Source organism: Urocitellus parryii, chromosome 11 (assembly GCF_045843805.1).
Source record: "Urocitellus parryii isolate mUroPar1 chromosome 11, mUroPar1.hap1, whole genome shotgun sequence".
Lineage (NCBI taxonomy): Eukaryota > Metazoa > Chordata > Mammalia > Rodentia > Sciuridae > Urocitellus > Urocitellus parryii.
In genome coordinates, this window is record NC_135541.1 from 48,884,672 (window position 1) to 48,903,066 (window position 18,395).

Below are 18,395 nucleotides of genomic sequence, written 5' to 3' on the forward strand. Positions count from 1 at the left end.
GTTGAGACATGATATTTGTACCTTCTTACAAGGCATTATGTGCTGAATTAATTGATATATAAATTGAGTAATGATCAAATCAGTGTAATCAGTTTATCTGTAACTTTAATCTCTCATTTCTATATAGTGAGTACGTTCAAAATCCTCTCTCCTAACTATTTGAGGATATTACAATGCCTTATTATCAATCATATTCACTCTACCATGCCATAGAACACTAGAATTGATTCCTCCTAATTGTAACATTATATCCATTGGCCATTCTCTTCCCCCTCCACACACACACACACACACACACACACACACACCTTTTTCCCCTCTTCTCCCCAGTCTCTGGTAACCACTCTCCTACACTTTATTTCTAATGTTGGAAACATTGTGTTTTCATTTCTGCAAGTCATTATGTATGTAATCATCAAAGTTGTAGAGATGTTCTCCATTGGTACATCCCAACTATTCGTGCAAGCTTGTGATTTTTGTTGACTGTTCAGTCTAAGATGGGATCAATTACAACAAAACAATAAAGGTCATATAGTTTGAGCCAGGAATGGTAGCACACATCAGTAATCCTTCCCAGTGAGACCTTCCCAAATGGTAGTAAAACTTGAAAAATAGGCATTACAAAGAAGGTAAAATAAGCTGTTATCTCATCCAGAAAAAAAAACTTGTCATTGTATATTTTCACTGGAAATTTAAACATTTACTTACAATTAAGTAAGAATCAAGGTGTTTTTTCAAAAGACCTGAAAATGTAGTCCTTTGACACCTCCTTGAGAAAAGCCAGGGGCATATATGTGTCAACCAAGTCCCATAAACAACAGAAACTCAGAGTGTGTTTGAGCAATGAGCTCCTTCCTGAAGTCTGGGCCACCTTGATTTTGCCTCTCTACTGCAGAGATAAAAGAACATTCTATTCTCATTGAATTGAGAAACCAAGACCCAGATAGCCAAGCCAACTTGGGAGAATGAAGCAGGATGATTCCAAGTTCCTGAGCAACTTAGGGAGACCCTCCTCAAAATAAAAAGGCTTTGGGGTATAATTCAGTAGTAAAGAACCCCTGGTTCAATCCCCAGTAGTTAAAAAAGAAAAAAAGAAAAAAAAGATTATGCAGTTTGAGCCCTTGCTTTACTAATTATTCTGTAGCATCAGATAGGTTATTGAATTTCTTTGTACCTCCATAGTTTCACATAAAATATGAGGATAAAAGTAATAGGGTGTTTCAATGTGTTGTGAAATTTACTTAGATAATGTATGTAAAATGCTTAGCACAGTACCTATAACACATTAATTCAATAAAATAGTAGTTTTTTTCCCAATTACTGTGGATAAAATACGTGGACCTTGCTGGTCTTTTCTAGTTTTGTTTTGTTTTAAATAATGTGTTTGGGGCTGGGGCTGTAGCTCAGTGGCAGAGTACTTGCCTAGCATGCCTGAGGCACTGGGTTCGATCCTCAGCACCACATATAAATAAACAAGTAAAATAAAGGCATTCTGTCCATCTACAACTACAAAATTAAAAAAAAAATTTAAAGGAATGTGTCTGAAATTGAGCCAGGTGCAGTGGTGCACACCTATAATACCAGCAGCTTGGAAGGCTGAGACAAGAAGATTGCAAGTTCAAAGCTACCCTCAGCAACTTAGTGAGGCCCTAAGCACCTCAATGAGACCCTGTCTCTAAATAAAATACAAAAAGAAAAAAGAAAAGAAAAGGCTGGGAATGTGTCTCAGTGGTTGAGTCCTCAGTGTTCCATCCTTGGTGTGTGTGTGTGTCTATGTCTATGTGTGTGTGTGTGTGTGTGTGTGTGTGTGTGTGTATATATATATATATATATAAAAGAATGCAACTGAAATTTATTTTCATGTTACTATTAAGTAATGGCAGTTGATTTCTGTAGGCCTGCCATCTCCAAGGAAATAAAGTCATTCTCAATTGTGAAACTTGTCTTAAATACTTATAATCTACAAATCTTTTTATACTACAAGTTGTAAGAATCCTGTATTTCTTTTGAAGTTGGCAGAGTTAATATTTTACCACTGTTGTGTCTTAAACACTTTGATTCAATATGCTTTGATTTCACTGGTTTTCTTGTTTCCTAACTATTTTACATTATGTGCTTGCTTACAATATTTGTTTTATCTTAAAACATTCTGATTATACTATGGACATTCATTAAATGAACATAACAAATAAAGAGAGAGACACACCTTGGGGGAAAGCAAGGTATGAGCATTTGAGGGAGAATGTTAAGGATGCATTGTGGAGTTCCCAGCTCTTCTTCTAAAGGACGCTTGGAGAGGGATTGAGTATGGGAAGGATGTGGGAATGGTATCCGTCTGGTGATCTCTTGGTTCTGATGGTCTGGTCAATCTCAGGATCCTTAGGCTGACATGGTCTTCATTATCTGATCAGGAAAAGTCCTCTAAATTACATCTTTTTTTCATGACATCAGATCTCTCTTTTTAATTAACAATGTACAGGTAGATTGACAGATTTCCCAGGAATCGGCAGGTTTAACAGTCCTGCAAGACAGACTGGTGTACCAAGTAACATGCTTGGAAAAGTATGTGGAACTTAAGAATTAAAATCTGGGGCTGGAGTTGTGGCTCAGTGATAGAGTGCTTGCCTGGCATGTGTGAGGCACTAAATTCTATTCTCATCAGTATATATAAATAAATAAAATAAAGGTTCATCAACAACTAATATATATAGTTTTAAAAAAATTAAAATCTCATTTCCTGTTCTTTCTTCATGCCTTTTTTCTACCTATTTCTTATTTCTTCTATCCTATCATGAGTACCTGGTGGTAAAGAACACTTTGACTATTAGACCAGTTTAGTATGACTGCTTTGATTCATACTGAGCAGCTTAAGTTTGGATCCAGTAAAACACAATCCACTTAGCTGTGTTTAGCTATGTGACTTAGGACATATTTTCTTTTTCTTTTTTAATTTTCAAAATTTGTTCCTTCTAAATATACATGATAGTAGTGTATTTTGACATATTATACACATATGGAGTATAACTTATTCTAATTAGGCTCCCATTCTTGTGGTTGTGATGTGGAATTTCACTGGTGGTGAATTCATAAATGAGCATGGGAGAGTTATGTCCAATTCATTCTAGTGTCTTTCCTATTCCTGTCCCTTTTCCTTCGTTTATTACCCTTTGTCTTAATTCTACTGAAATTCAATTTCCTTATCTGTGCATTGATGATAAAGTACTGTTTGTAATGCATGAAGGAAGGGTTTAAATGCTATGCACAGCATGTTGACATGACCACCTGACATGGAGTGGGTAGTGTTCAAAGATTGACTAGAACAGTTGAACAGAAATTTTGACTTTTTTTTTACAACACAACTGAGGGGTTGGCTGTCAGAGTAGAAAAGGAAATGTTGTTTTGTGGTTGTCTTGTCTTTTTATCTGTGAAGATATCTAACTGCACAACAATGGCTTGGCTATCTGGGTCTTGGTTTCTCAATTCCAGAATGAGAATAGAATGTCCTTTTATCTCTGCAGTAGAGAGGCAAAATCAAGGTGGCCCAGACTTCAGGAAGGAGCTCATTGCTCAAACACACTCTGAGTTTCTGTTGTTTATGGGAATTGATTGACACATATATGCCCCTGGCTTTTCTCAAGGAGGTGTCAAAGGACTACATTTTCAGGTATTTTGAGAAAAACCCTTGATTCTTCTTTAACCATAAGTCAATGTTTAAATTTCCAGTGATACACAATGACCAACAAGTTTTTCTGGATAACAGCTTATTTTACCTCCTTTATAATGCCTATTTTTCAAGTTTTACACACCATCAGCATTTTCTATTTACTGTTGGAAAGGTATTCACAAATTTTAAAAGAAAAAAAATCACAATGAGCTCGGTTTAATGGCATTTTTATTTCATTTTGCACAGTATTTTAAAATTCAAAGCATTATTTAGAATTGGAAAAGAATGCATTCACCTTGGCAAAGGGAGAAAATAGGCCTCAATGTGTTTTTAACTACTAGACACAGCTTTTAGAAAAAACCTGCCAACTGAAAGCCATGTTTTATGATGGAATACTAGCATCCTACAAGGCAGTAGAACAAGGAGATTAAATGCATGGTAAAGCTCTGCCACCCATCGAGAATTTGCTTTTTCCTTAACAAAGTGTGCTCAGATCAGTCATGGAACAGCCCTCCGTGCAGCACAAAGTTTCTAAGTCTTGTCTTGACATCACCAAATGTTTCTTTGACTCCCAACGCCTTTCCATGGATATCTGTCCATCCCCAACATGTTCCTCGCCTGAGGAATCCACTTTGGGCAGGTCCTGGGCTATGTTTTCCTCAGAAGCCTCATGTCTATTTGGGAGTTGAAAGTAGTTTCTTTTCTCACCTGTAGGAAAGAAAAAAAAAATACTACCTTAAATAGCCCAAACAAAGAAGGCAGCAGCCACCTTCTGCTCTTGAAGAAATGAATTAAATTTCTGAAATGAAATTGAATCCCACATGTGATTTTTAAAAACATTGTTCTGATTTCAGAGAGATTTGGCCTTTGAGGAACAGCCCTGTCATGTCTACTCTTCATTTTGCAGAGAAGGAAACTTCAATTTAAAGAGCTAAGAGTGACATACCCAGTGTCCATTGGCTGGTTAGAGCCAGATCAAGGCTTGACTGCTGCTGGCCACCTCTGCTCCACAACTAGCAGCTTCCCAAGGTTTTTTTTTTTTTTTTTTTTTTTTTTTACTTGCTATAAGCAAAGAAAAACCCTGTGTGTTCCCTACAACATTGATGAGAAAGGAAGGACATGGAGACTTAAACTTCTATATCTGAAAATAAAATGTAGGACATGCTGTTTTTATTTACATAGCTTCTCTCACTTACAATTCATTTAAACTTACTTTTCAGGGCCTTAGCACACTAACAGCACCAAGAAAATTAGATGAATAAATGCTGGTTGGTAAACCAGTAATTGACCATATAAAGAATGTATGGGAAAACCTGTGAAAGTTTTAGTACATAATATTATGATTTTGGTGGTGTCTAAAAGAGATCGACTTATACATTCATCTCACTTCCCCAATATTTCAGAGATATTTCAAATGTTTTTTTTTCCTAGTACATTTTGGTTTAGTATTCTAGAGAGCAACATAAATCCTAGTAAATATGCGTACTCTCTTAAGATTAAAAACCCTTATTGTTTCTATTGCTACCTAGTAATATAAGCCTCAATGTTAAAGCAGTAATGGCAAGATCATGCTATTTCAAGATATTAGACCACCAAAATATGAACGCTGTGGGTCATTTTCTAAAATATTTTGTTTACCAAGTTCATTTTAAGCTAAATTAGAATTTTTACAGTCTTATATGTAATTGCAGCATTTATTACTAATCAGTTCTTATATTTTTTATTGTAAAGCATAGCAAATAAAACCCATTGTTAAAATAGAGTCTTTTAAAATTTTTTATTTGTTCTTTTTAGATATACATGACAGTAGTATATTTTGACATATATACATGGAGTATAACTTAATCTAATTAGGAACCCACTCTTGTGGTTATACATGATGTGGAGTTCACTGGTCATGTATTCATATATAAATATAGGTGAGTTATGTTTGATTCATTCTACTGTCTTTCCTATACCCATCCCAACTCCCTTTTTAAATCAAGTACAAATAGATGCATACTGTATGATCTGACTTAAATGTGGAATCTAAAAATAGTGGAAACACAGATGGAGAGAGGAGAATAGAAGTTACCTAGAGCTGGGGCAGGAGGATGGGATGTTGGGGAAATACTGGTCAAAAGGTACAAAATTTCATTTAAATGGAAGGATTAAGTTTGAGAGATCAGCTGTACAACCTGGTGACTACAGTTAATAGCAACATGTTCTATTGTTGAAAATTGCTAATAGAATAGATTTTTAAGTGTTCTCACCACACATTCATGCACATACACACAAACACAAGATAAATATGTGGGTGTTGTATATGTTAAATAACTTGGCCATTTCACAGTGCATACAATATTAAAACAATATGTTGTACATACACAATTTTATTTGTTAATTTATAAAAAATAAAGTAATAAGTGCTGTCATTTATTGCAATAGTTTACTCCCTTTGGTGCAGTGTAGAATAAACAAATATTTTGACTCTTGAAGCCAGATAGACCTGATTTGCTTCCTAGCCACATGGCTGAACACCTACGTGGACAGTTTTCTCCTTGGTAAAATGGTAAACAGTGATAATATTATCTACTTCTTGCATCCTTATCAGACTGAATGAAATGATACATATAAAACTGCTTGGCACTTAGTAAGTGCCCAATAAAAATTTCTTCCTTTCATCATTATTTGACACCTACCCGAATTCCAATTTATTACATTCTATAGTTATCTTGGTGTGAAAATCTTGCTATGCCAACAGTCCCTTGAAATTACTTACTTCTATGTATTGCACATCGATAACACCTGCAGTAGATGCTAAGCTCATGGAAGGAGCCAGGCAATCCTACGATTTCAAACAAAAGCCTAAAGAAAATGAGATCTTATTGTTTTTTAAAGGTAACTCACCTTTTTCCCAAGCCAAATTCAGTTTATTTGCATAATCCCCCAGACTGATATAGAAATGGCTTAGCAGTTCTTAGAGAAATAGTTATTAAGATAACCGTTAAGCCAGGTGCAGTGGCACACACCTGTAAATCCCAGCAATTTGGGAGGCAGAGGCAGGAGGATTGCAAGATTGAAGCCAACCTCAGCAACTTAGCAAGACCCTTTCTCAAAATATAAAATAAAAAAGAAAAGGGTGGAGGATGTAGCTCCATGATAGGGCGCCTCTGAGTACAATCCCTAGTACCAAAAATAAAATAACTGTTAAGAAAATCTAAGGGGGAAAAAAAAAGGCAGGTCTAAAGAGTAAGGGGCACAAGGGAGCCACATTACCTTGCTGAGCTGGAAGGATCCCCTCCAGGTGCCTTCTCCACCTGGAGCTGGCGCAGATGTATATGACTGTTCTTCTGTACTCCAGCCCACAGAGCTTCACAATCTCCTCGCTCCTCGCCTCTGAGATGGCAAATAGGACAGAGAGTAGAAACAGAGTGAAAATGGAGCCCTTCATTTTGCTCAGAACTGAATGAGAATCAGATAGGGAGTAAATTGCCCCGATCAAGTTTTAAAGAAACCCTCACCCTTTTGACTAATTTATACTAACATCCCTGACACTTTATTGGTCAAAACCTCATTTTAACAATATTTGCTAAGCACAGAGGTCACACTGTGAAGTTCTGATAATGTGTTTTTATGATTATCGCTAGCTATTCGGTCACTTCTGGAAACCATTATTTAACTGTTAGTCACGTTGGTGAGACAATAAACAGACACTCTCTTGGGAGACATCACAGAGACTCATGGACTCCAGAAGCAGCCAAGCATGAATCCCAATCTCTGCTTTGCCACTTACTGACGGATGCAGGGCAAGTTTCAAACACTGAACCTTAAGAACCGTATCAAAAGAATGGGAAACCCCACCTGATAAAAGATTTTTTTGAGTATTAAAAGCAACATCTATGTCAAGGTGGTGGAGAGCCACGCTTACCCATGCAGACTGACATGTCCTGGGTTTGATTCCTGGCTTCCCACTTACCAGATCTAGAATCTTGGAGCAAGTTTTTTTCAGTGTTCTTATTTGTAAAATTTGCTGCTGGTAATAACTACGTCAGAGAGCTAATGAGATAACATGTCTCCCACTTGATACAATAAAGAGTCAACAATTTGCTGCCCTCTTCCCTAACCATCAGAATTGACTAGGAAAGACAACTTTTGTTCAGAATTCAGGAGAACCTTGACTAGAATCTTCATTGCTATTCTTCACCCCTGATTTAAGTTGCCTTTCTGAGTATACCTTTCTATTATAACAGAAAACTAAAACTATAATCCCAAACAGCTAAATAATGAAATTTCTCTTTCGGTAAGCCCTCTGAAAACATATTTCTGCAAAGCTCTTAACCTAAACTGAGAAGGATGGCACTTAAGATCTCAAAGAATTGATGACTCGCTTTTGAGCAAATTGAGAAAATAACTTTTTAGTTGATTCTGTGGGGGGAAAAAGAATTCCCTCAGTCTGTGGCCAAGATCCTATCGCCCACACTTCCTAGTCCATCATTTTCTTTTGTAGGAAACAGGAAAAGACAATAAAACATATACATTCTGAATAAAAAGTATTCTCTCAGAAATTAACATTATTTCAAATAGTCTGACTTTCTCCATCTCTCTGACTGCAGCGTGGAGAACAGATGAAGAGTGGCAAGACTTGAGATAGGAAAAACAAAGAAAGACTATGGTGATCATTTAGATGAGGTGTGATGATGGCCTAAACTAAGGCCAGAGCAGAGTGTCTAGGGCAAAGGGGTATTCAAAAGATAGGAAGCTTAGTATTGATTGGGTATCAGGGTAATAATGTACAGAGAACAGTGAAAAGTGGTATCTAAATTTCTGGCTTGCACAACTGAGAGGTATATAGAGTCATTTCCTATGAAGGGACCAAGGAAAGAGGAATAGTTTTGTGGTCAGACAAAGCTATTCCATCTTTTGATGGAGCAGAATTACAGGTGAACCTGTCTTTTGTCCAGGGGATACCTTCATCACCAAACCTAACACACCTGGAGCACCAACAACTCTTCAGTTGTTCGTAACCAAACTTCTTCCATCCTTTCAAGATTTGTATTCCCTGCCTTGATAATGCCAGTTTTCACAAAGCACTACAGTGAAGCTATGATCAGGGGCTATCAACTGGGATTTTTCACAACCCAAAGGATGATCCCTTTCTTGAATGTCAGGCATTCTGGAAACTGAATCCTTTTGTCACCCTCACTTAATCCCTCCGTTTTCAAAATTAGTTTCCTCATCTTGGGATGCTGATGAGAAGCCACTATAATCTGAACTCAGTCGATAGAAAAATGGAGGCAAGCTTATCAATCTGGTCAATTATCCTGATGAAAAAGTTAAAGGCCATAACAAAAGCCCTAGGTGTGCAGCCTCACATCTGGAGACCTCATTTTCCCCATTTTAAGTTCGGAGGGTTAGGCCGGATTGCTCAAGGGCTCTTCTGAACTTGAAATTCCAAGTCTTGCTATAATTATGTGATCATGTTATTCTTACCTCAAAAAGCTTCAGAGGCAAAGTGGACTGAATTATACATATATGATTGTGGGAAAACAAACTCCAATGTCATGTATAACTATAATGAACTAATAAAAAACATTTTTTAAAAGACAGGAAAAAAGGAATGAAAACCTAACAGGTTGTCATATAAGACTGTCCTCTCGGGTCTCCAAATAGCACTCCTTCCACATATTTCAGGGTCCAATTGGAGGACAATGAAAATGAATATTTCCATTTATGACCAACCACAGTTTACTGTTTGTACATCTAACAGGAACATTTAATCCTTTTTGTTTGTAGGTTGACATAACTATTTGCCCTCATCTAGTCTGTTATTCACTTTACTCTTTGTGTGGCTTTTAACATTGGGGCTGCTATAACAAAATAGAGTGTCTGGGTAGTTTATAAATAACAGCAATTTATTTTTTATAATTCTGGAGGCTGGAAATAGAAAGATCAATGTGCCAGCATTTTTAGATCCTGGTGAGAGCCCTCCTGTGGTCTATAGACTGCTGCTTTCTCACTGTCTCACATGGTGGTAGGGGAAACTAGTTTTCTGGGGTCTCTTTCATAAGAGCATTAATCTTAATTATGAAGACTCTATCCTCATGATCTAATCACTTGCCTAAGCCCTCAATTTCTAATACCATCATTTGGCAGTTAAAATTTCAATATATGACTTTTTGGGGACACATACATTCAGGACATAATAATATGTAATGGTCCTACATTATAGTTTCCCCATTTTCATAATGTTATTTTGAAGTTGCAATGAGCTAAAATAAATAAAGCACCTATTATAATGTGTGGTGCTTATAGATAATAACTTAGCATCATTTGCAATGGATTAACAGTTTTTATGTTTGATTGGAACTAGTTAGTATGGGAACTTTACTGTGTAACTCTCAATCCTAAACAATCCATAAATTTGCACTGCTGTAGTCTTTTTCTTTCTTTCCTTTTATTCTTCCACAAATAAATTCTAAGGTAGAGCTTTAGGGTACTGTATCTTGAAGTGTTTTCTTTAGAACATGAGTCTTTGCAGATATTTTGGGAAAAAATGATTCCATGTTAAGACCCTTTCTTAGAGATTGATAATGTATATTAATATAGTAAGGACTCAGAGAAACCTTATTGTTAGGAAATTTCTTCAACCTTAATTCAACTTTTCTCCCACATATTTAATCCTGGAAACTCTCTAATGATGGAACTAACATCTAGGATAGCCATGCATTTCCAAAGTAGACATTTCTAGTCTTTCTCTGTTCAGGAATATGATAGGATTATATTTCTCTGTTCCTTAAAGTTGGACATGTGACGTATTTGGGCAAATGTGAATGGAGGTGACATATATCACTGGAATTTAAGGATGGGCACAGACTGCCTCTCCTTTGCCTTGATAAATAACAATTTAACGCTGGAAACTGGTAGCTGCCTCTGTATATTATGGAGTAGAGAAGTCTATTCACCTATAATGAATGTGCAATACGAATGAGAAAGAAACATTTATCATTTAAACTCGCTGGTATTCAGAGATTGTTGGTTACAACAACATAGCTTGGCTTCTCTTGCTGAGTATAATTATCTTTAAGTAACTGACATCTTGCAGATGTAGAAAATGTTTATAATGATCCAAGATTTTAAAACAGGTAAGATCAGTTGTTTTTTGTTTGTTTTGGGGGAGTTTTTTTTTTTTTTCCGTTCTGAGGGTGGAACACAGGGGCACTTAATCACTGAGCCACATCCCTGGCCCTATTTTGTAGTTTATTTAGAAACAGGATCTCACTGAGTTGCTTAGCACCTTGCTGTGGCTGAGGCTGGCTTTGAACTCTCCATTCTCCTGTCTCAGCCTCCTGAGCCCACTGGGATTACAGGCGTGTGCCACTACGCCAAGCTCAAGATCAGTGATTTGACTTTAATGACTGGAATTAATTTCCACATGCTCAATATGATTATCTGAAGTTCTACTGTTAACATAAACCAAAAATTCAAATTAAGAAGACCACGGATTTAGTAAACATCTTTCACCTGTATACCATTTGTCAAGGAACTATGGCTATTGTGCACCTAGTCATGGTGTCTGAGGCAGATTGGCATCAGTTGGAAGTACTGTCTATGGCATCGGATTTGGGACATTAAATCTCAGTTCTGGCATTTAACATCCATGTGAACTTAGGGCATATTTAATGTCTCAATCTCAGTTTCTTTACTTCTAAAATTAAGATAAAAGCATGGACTTCATTAGGGTAGTTGTAAGAATTAAATGATGAGTACTGATCAGAGTCTAGCACAAAGGAAACTTTCAATAGTTTGATCATCAATGAAAATTATAATGGTGATGATTTCATCAAACAATTCCTTGTGTCTTCAGTGTTAGAATGATACAGTATCCATATTGGTACTCTAATTTCTAATAAGAGACCTTGAGAGAGTATTTTACCTGTGATTTGATTTTCTAATTTGTTAGATTGAAAAAATCACAGGATCAGTTATCATTGCTAAATTATAAAGCATATCACATATAATTATTTTATAATGACTGAGATCTCTATATGTAAATGCATTAGCAAACATTAATTTATTTTACTTTTTATTAGTTTTTTTATTTATATATGACAGCAGAATGCACTACAATTCTTATTACACGTACAGAGTACAATTTTTCATATCTCTTGTTGTATACAAAGTATATTCATACCAATTTGTGTCTTTATACATATATATTATCTTATTGGATAGTAATGTCCATCACATTCCACCATCATTTCTAACCCCATATCCCTCTCTTCCCCTCCCACCCCTCTGTTCTATCTAGAATTCGTCTATTCCTCCCATGCTCCCCTTCCCTACCCCACTATGAATCATCCTTCTTATATCAGAGAAAACATTCAGCATTTAGTTTTTTGGATTTGGCTAACTTCACTTAGCATTATCTTCTCTAACTACATCCATTTACCTGCAAATGCCATGATTTTATTCTACTTTATTGCTGAGTAGTATTCCATTGTGTATACATGCCACATTATTTTTATCCATTTATTGAAGGGCATCTTGGTTGGTTCCACAGTTTAATTGTGAATTGTGCTGCTATAAACATTGATGTGGCTGTGTCCATTCATTCTTAATGTGTCTACTCTTCATGGCACAACTATTTACCTAGCTGTTCCTGGGCGTCATTCATGACTCTTCACTGTCTCCGTTGTATAAAACCGTCTCTATACAAACATCCATTAAAGCACCAAATCCCATCAGTTCTACCTTCTGAATTTCTATGTGATCCATAATCAGTCTATCCCTTCTTGCATGACCTCAACAATCATTCTTGATTGGCCTTGTCATCAATCAATTTTCCATACTGCTGCCCAGAATGATCTAAAACGTAATTAACGTAATTATTACCAACCTTTAAAACCCTCCTATAGTTTCCCATTTCCCTCAAGAAAAACATCCAAATTTCTTTAATGTGGCCTACAAGATGTTTCATGATGTGGCCTTTCTCTACTTGTTCAGGTTCAATTGTGTTAGATACCTTCAAACTCTAAAAGTTCTAGTGATATTGAACACCTTACAGATACTGAAATTCCTTATCGTTTTTCTCTTTTTTTTTTTCCACCTTTGAAATCTGGTTAACAACTTCTGCTCTACAGGTATCTGTGGAATGGATATTGAAATACTATTTGCATAATTTTTATGGATCTTTCTTACCATTCATTTTAGTGATTTTTAAAAATGTCCTATCATAAAAATCAAAATGAGCAAGTAACATACAACACAATAGCAAACCAAACCAGAAAAAAAAACAATAATAAAATGATCTGATTTTTAAAAAATAGGCAAAGAACGTTTTTTTTTTCAAAAGACTTACAATAGCCAACAGGCATATGAAGAGGTGATCAACATCACTAATCATAAGGGAAATGCAAAGCAAAAGCACAATGAACATCACTTCCCATGTTAGGATAGCAGTTATCAAACACACACGAGAGAACAATATTGACAAAGATATGGAGAAAAGGAAACCTTTGCACACTGTTGGTGGGAATATAAATTGGTATAGTCATCACACAAAATGAAATAGAGATTCATACAAAACTTAAAAATAGAACTCCCATGTGGTCTTGACATTCCACTTTTGGTTATGTATCTAAAGGAAATGAAGATATCCTCACTCCCATGTTCCTTCCAGCATTATTCATTATATTCAAGATACAGAATCCACTTCTACGTTTCTTGATGAAAGAATGGATAACAAATGTGCAATGTTAAAATATATCTTGAAAAAATTGTTACTTAAAGCTTTATTTTGTATGAACAGAGCATCTATTTTCCTTTTATGCTTTTATTGTTGTCATTTTGCACTTCTAGAAATAAAAACTCAAGCCAGATGTGCTAATGCATGCCTGTAATCCCAGTTATTCTGGAGGTTGAGGCAAGAGGGTTGAAAGTTTGAAGTCAGACTCAAACACACACATACACACACACACACACACACACACACAACATGGGGGACAGATGGAGAATGCCACAGAGTTCAATCCCCAGGATCACACACCTAATAATCAAAATATGTGCAATAATTTGAAAATTTAAAAAAAATCAGTGAGTTCTGATGTAAGATCCCTCAAATATCCTGTTCTTCCTGGAATAATGATTCCATATCTTTTAATAGGTGACTTATTCAAAGAGAATACATATATGATAAAAGTATATTTTTAATGAGTTATTCTGAATGCTACTTAAATGTCTTGTGAGTTTTTAGAAAAGCAATGCCCATTTTTATAAGATCCATAACAATGTTTTATATGTTCCACCTTAGTGGACATGTTTCATTTTCTGTTTAATTCAGAAATTAGTGTCATGTAAATTACCAGCCTTTTAGTTTTATCATCAAATAAGTATGCCAACCCAAGGAAATGAAGGCAAATAGCCTAGTAAATGTTCTATGGGTTGGGAGATAGATTTGAGTATTGAACAGAATTCTGAACAAACAAGACACAAAACCTAAATGTTACATGAAGGAGGAAATGAGCTCATGAGCAAAATCTGTACCTCCTGGGGAAGGAGAGGGCAACCACAGCCAATCATGAAGGGCAAAGAGGTTCTTCAAAGACTAGGACCTGGGGATGTGGATCTGGGTATTATGTACTATGTACAATGCTGGCATTGTGCTGGTGGTTTATCTTGGAGAAACATCGTTCCCAAAATGGATGGCAGGAACACAACCTCACAAGATAATGCTAGTATTTGCAAAAAGACAATGATCACAGATTTGTTTTTAAGCCTTTGTCTTAAAGGGAAATAAATAATTTTACATTGTTATAGATCAAAAAAGCTGACTATATTTATCTACTTTCCAGACTGATTTATATTCTCTATATATTCCACTGTTAAAATGTTTTTTATCTTCTTTGATGTTAAAATATTTTGTTAGTATTTTGAGGAAATTATGTTTAAGATATTAAATGATGTAGTGATATAGAACAAGCATGAAACCATAGTTTTGCCACTAATTTGATAAATCATTCCTTCAACGAATATTTGTTGCATTCCTACTCTGTAGAGATAACTGTTCTAGATGCTAGACACAGTGTGATAAGCAAAACACATAGACCCTAACCCTTCAGGAACTTAGTCTATGAGGAAAGTGGATATTAAGCAAACGATTTACAGATAGACATTTAGCATACCAGGTATGAATCTCAGTTTAGCAATTCAGTCATCCAAGAAACATATCTACATTTTCCAGAACTCAATAATTTTCTCATTCCAAATTTCCATTCCACTCAGCTGGTAGAAATAAACCTCATGCAAAGCAAGTTAATGTCAGTCCAACTCAGGCTTGGTTTCCTTCCATCTTACTCTGCGCCAAGGAATTTCTAGTATCAGAGATGCTGCTTCTTCAGTGTTTGGCTTCTTCAGTTCTAGTGGCTCGTGGTTGCTTCTGCACATCACTTGTTGCACAGGGAATAGTTTTCAAAGATGACTGTGGTCCCTCCTTAGTTGCTACTTTCTGTACAATATTTTTTAGCAACATGTTTTTTAGACATGGGTTTCCTATGTTCTGTGGCTCCCCAGGCTCCCTCTTTTCTGTATTCCCCCACATTTCCCATCCCTGAGGAAACATTGTATTTCTTTTTATGTTTAAGACACTTGGGTCTATGTCCCAAATACCTTCCCTAAGTTCTATGCTTTTATAGAACAAAATGGATGTCTTTGATTTATTGTCATTTTACATGTCTCCTTAAACTCATAAGCACAGAACTGGTCATTTGAGAGGAGAAAGATAAGGAGGAAAAATAAGGATTGAAACATTTCTAGATATTGTCCCTCAACCATAATTCCTGAAATGGTGCTATGTGGGAAATCCATGGAGGCTTGAAAACATTTAATGAAAGGACCAAATACAGTCTGGCTAGTCTTATGGGATGGAGCTCAGAAACAATGTTCCTTACAAGTTGAGATATTAAGAGAGATCTGAGGGTGAGTAAAGAGTTAATATGCTGAAGGAGAGAGATGAGTTGGGAGCTGGCTGTACAACAGAACAATACATATGTGTTGAGGACGAATGGCAGGTGAATGCTGAGAAATATCAAGTTTACAAGCATTATCCTCTTTGGATAAAACCTTAATTGCAGAAAAATATTCATGCCTAAATTTTTGGGTACATTTCAGCAAATTATATGGACATTAACCATTTACTATACAGTAGTAGAAAGTATGTAAAAATTGTTCAAAGCTTTGTGCTTGTGTTCAAGCTTGACCAGTTACCAGTAGAATGGTCTTTGGCATGTTAAGTACCTCTCCAAGCCTTAATTATAACATTTGGAAAACAGATGCTATGATGATATTATAATTACTTGCCAGTCTTGTTCCATAGAATTATCTGAGGATACATGGGATAATGAATGTGAAAGTGTTCTGCAAACTGTAAAAAATGTGAATATGCATTATTACTACTATATTGATAACTCAATCTAGTCACAGTAAGATTCAACATTTTCTTGTAGAGAGACTCTTGTGACAAAATAATAAATATTAAGCATTCTAATTTATCATTTATAATTGTATATTATTCCATAGAGATGAGCCAAATCAATGCACTAAATATGATACAATTATTTAAGTAATGAGTATAATCTTCCTTTCCTATCTCAGCTGGAAGAGTAGCTAACAATATACTCTCAGAAAACAATAATGTAAGTTGTGTATGAAAGATGCCTGATAGGAAGTGACCAAATGAAGTAATGAACACCTGGCACAGTCGCCACTTCTAACCAGCACACTGATGTGGTGTGTGTTGTGTGTGTGTTTAAGGATAACATGAGATGGCTAATGGCTAAGCAGAATTTTCATTCAATTCTTAAAAACATATGGTAGGGGCTGGGAGTGTGGACCAGAAGTAGAGCACTCGCCTAGCATGCATGAGGCACCAGGTTCAATCCTCAGCAGCACATAAAAATAAAATAAAGATCTTGTGTCCACCTATAACTAAAAAATAAATATTTTAAAAAATATATATGGTAATTAGTTTACTACAAGGATTCAAAGCTAGCTAAGAAAGCAAGCAAATGACTCCTTCTGAAATTCCCAGATAAAAGGTAAAATTTAAAAATTGATGCTAATCTGCAAGTATGGGTGAATCATTTAAGACTGTCAGTGCAGGGATGGGAAGGGTGGAGTAGAGTAGGTTCAGTGCTTTAAGATCAGTTGTCCAGAATCTGAACAGAACAGCTTTCTCATTTAGGTATGAGGAACCTAAAATATGTACATTTTTAAAAGATAAATAAATATATAATAAAAAGGAGCATATTTTTAAATCAAATTTTTATTTTCTTACACAAATTGTTATAGAAAGTTCAATCTTCTAGAAAGACAAAGATAATCTTATTCACTTGTATCAGTAGAAAATTTATAATCCTTATAACCTGACCTAAACTCTCAAATCTACCTGAAAATTCCCTTGCTTTTGTTTAAAAGATAGCTCCAAAGAAATGAAGACTGTGAAGCAATGGACACTTGAAAAAGGTAGTTCCCATTGTTGCACTAATTTAATTCTGTTTAAATATATATGTGTGTGTATATATTTTTCCCTAGGGAGCTTAGTACACATGCTCTCCTGTCCACTTACAAGAACAGGCCACAGGACACAGTTAACAAACCCAGGACTTGTTAAATCACATGGAGCCACCTCTTTGCAATCTATATTTGGAGGAATCATCCCCCTATTTCCACAACCTGTCTCTAGTGTGACCTATACATCAGAGACTTTCTATTTTCTTGCTGAGTCCACTAAAGTCCGAGCTTAAAGTCCAGAGCAGATTCAGAGGAAGATGTCCTAGTTTGTTCCACATTAACTTTTCTCACTGAATTGGGAGAGTGGTGCCTGCTGGCCAAACAATATAATTCTGATATTTGCTGTTATGTTTGTCAGACAGTCTAACAAAGTTCTGTAGCTGCATCTCTCAGATCAACGAGGATAAAATTTAAGGTTACAAATTGGATATGAGAATACACTGCTCTCATTATACTAAAAACTATGTAATTATAAATCTTGGAAAACAAAGCTTAAGGAGCAGATTAAAAATTGATGGAATTTTGTATTATAAAGATTTGGTTTAAGTAATTCTAATAATTTTGCTCTTATATCCTGTGAACTTGTTAACCTTGCTTATTCTAGTAGTTTTTTCACTGAATTCCTTAAATTTTCTGTGTATAAGATTTGCATCTTCTATGAATAAAGACAGTTTTATTTCCTAAAAAAATAATAATTTCCAAATTTGGCTTCTAAAGAAATAATTTTCTAATGCATTTGGTCATTTTATAAGTGTGGGTGTATATATAGTATATATATGAGTATACAGGATATATGAGTATAGCATATATATATGTAATATAATATGTAATATATATACTCATATGACTAAGTATAAATACCTTAATTTCAACAAAATTCTTAGAACTTTTACTTTCATAACAAAGTAATCATATATTTCTGAAAAGTTCATTACATTTAAATGGAAGTTATATATCAAGTGTTGTTTTCTATAATCAAAATCCTAGCTTACAGCCTATTTATACAAACTATTAAATACTGAACACTGTTCCTTTTTCTTTAAACAACAACAACAACAAAATATTATAAATGATGAATTATCCTGGTTAGTTTGACTTGGGTCCAAGCAAAGCGTTTATTGCATCTCCCTGAAAAGAAAAGAAAAAAAGTCACACAACTGAAATGCAATAAAATGCAACTTAA

At 35.4% G+C, this 18,395-nt stretch overlaps 2 protein-coding genes across 2 annotated transcripts in view; both read right to left on the minus strand.

The window, feature by feature from the left end:
* Positions 1 to 4,139: 4,139 nt before the first annotated feature.
* On the minus strand, positions 4,140 to 7,097 carry Insl5 (insulin like 5). The gene is made up of 2 exons (XM_026409029.2): positions 6,923 to 7,097; positions 4,140 to 4,372 (listed from the first exon to the last, which is right to left on the minus strand). Exons 1-2 carry the CDS (start codon positions 7,095 to 7,097, stop codon positions 4,140 to 4,142), a joined length of 408 nt encoding a protein of 135 aa, XP_026264814.2.
* An 11,154-nt stretch (positions 7,098 to 18,251) lies between these two features.
* The window catches only part of Dnai4 (dynein axonemal intermediate chain 4), a 111,892-nt gene continuing 111,748 nt past the window's right edge, over positions 18,252 to 18,395 (minus strand). The window contains 1 exon segment of the mRNA XM_026409354.2: positions 18,252 to 18,340. Coding sequence (XP_026265139.2) covers positions 18,299 to 18,340 — 42 coding nt within the window. The 3' untranslated portion in view covers positions 18,252 to 18,298.

Excerpts from the sequence above, each read along its gene's own strand:
- Insl5 (XM_026409029.2), bottom strand. The coding sequence starts at position 7,097 with ATGAAGGGCTCCATTTTCACTCTGTTTCTACTCTCTGTCCTATTTGCC. Across the intron at positions 4,373-6,922 it reads GATCCTTCCAGCTCAGCAAG|GTGAGAAAAGAAACTACTTT; the intron begins GTAATGTGGCTC and ends TCTTTCCTACAG.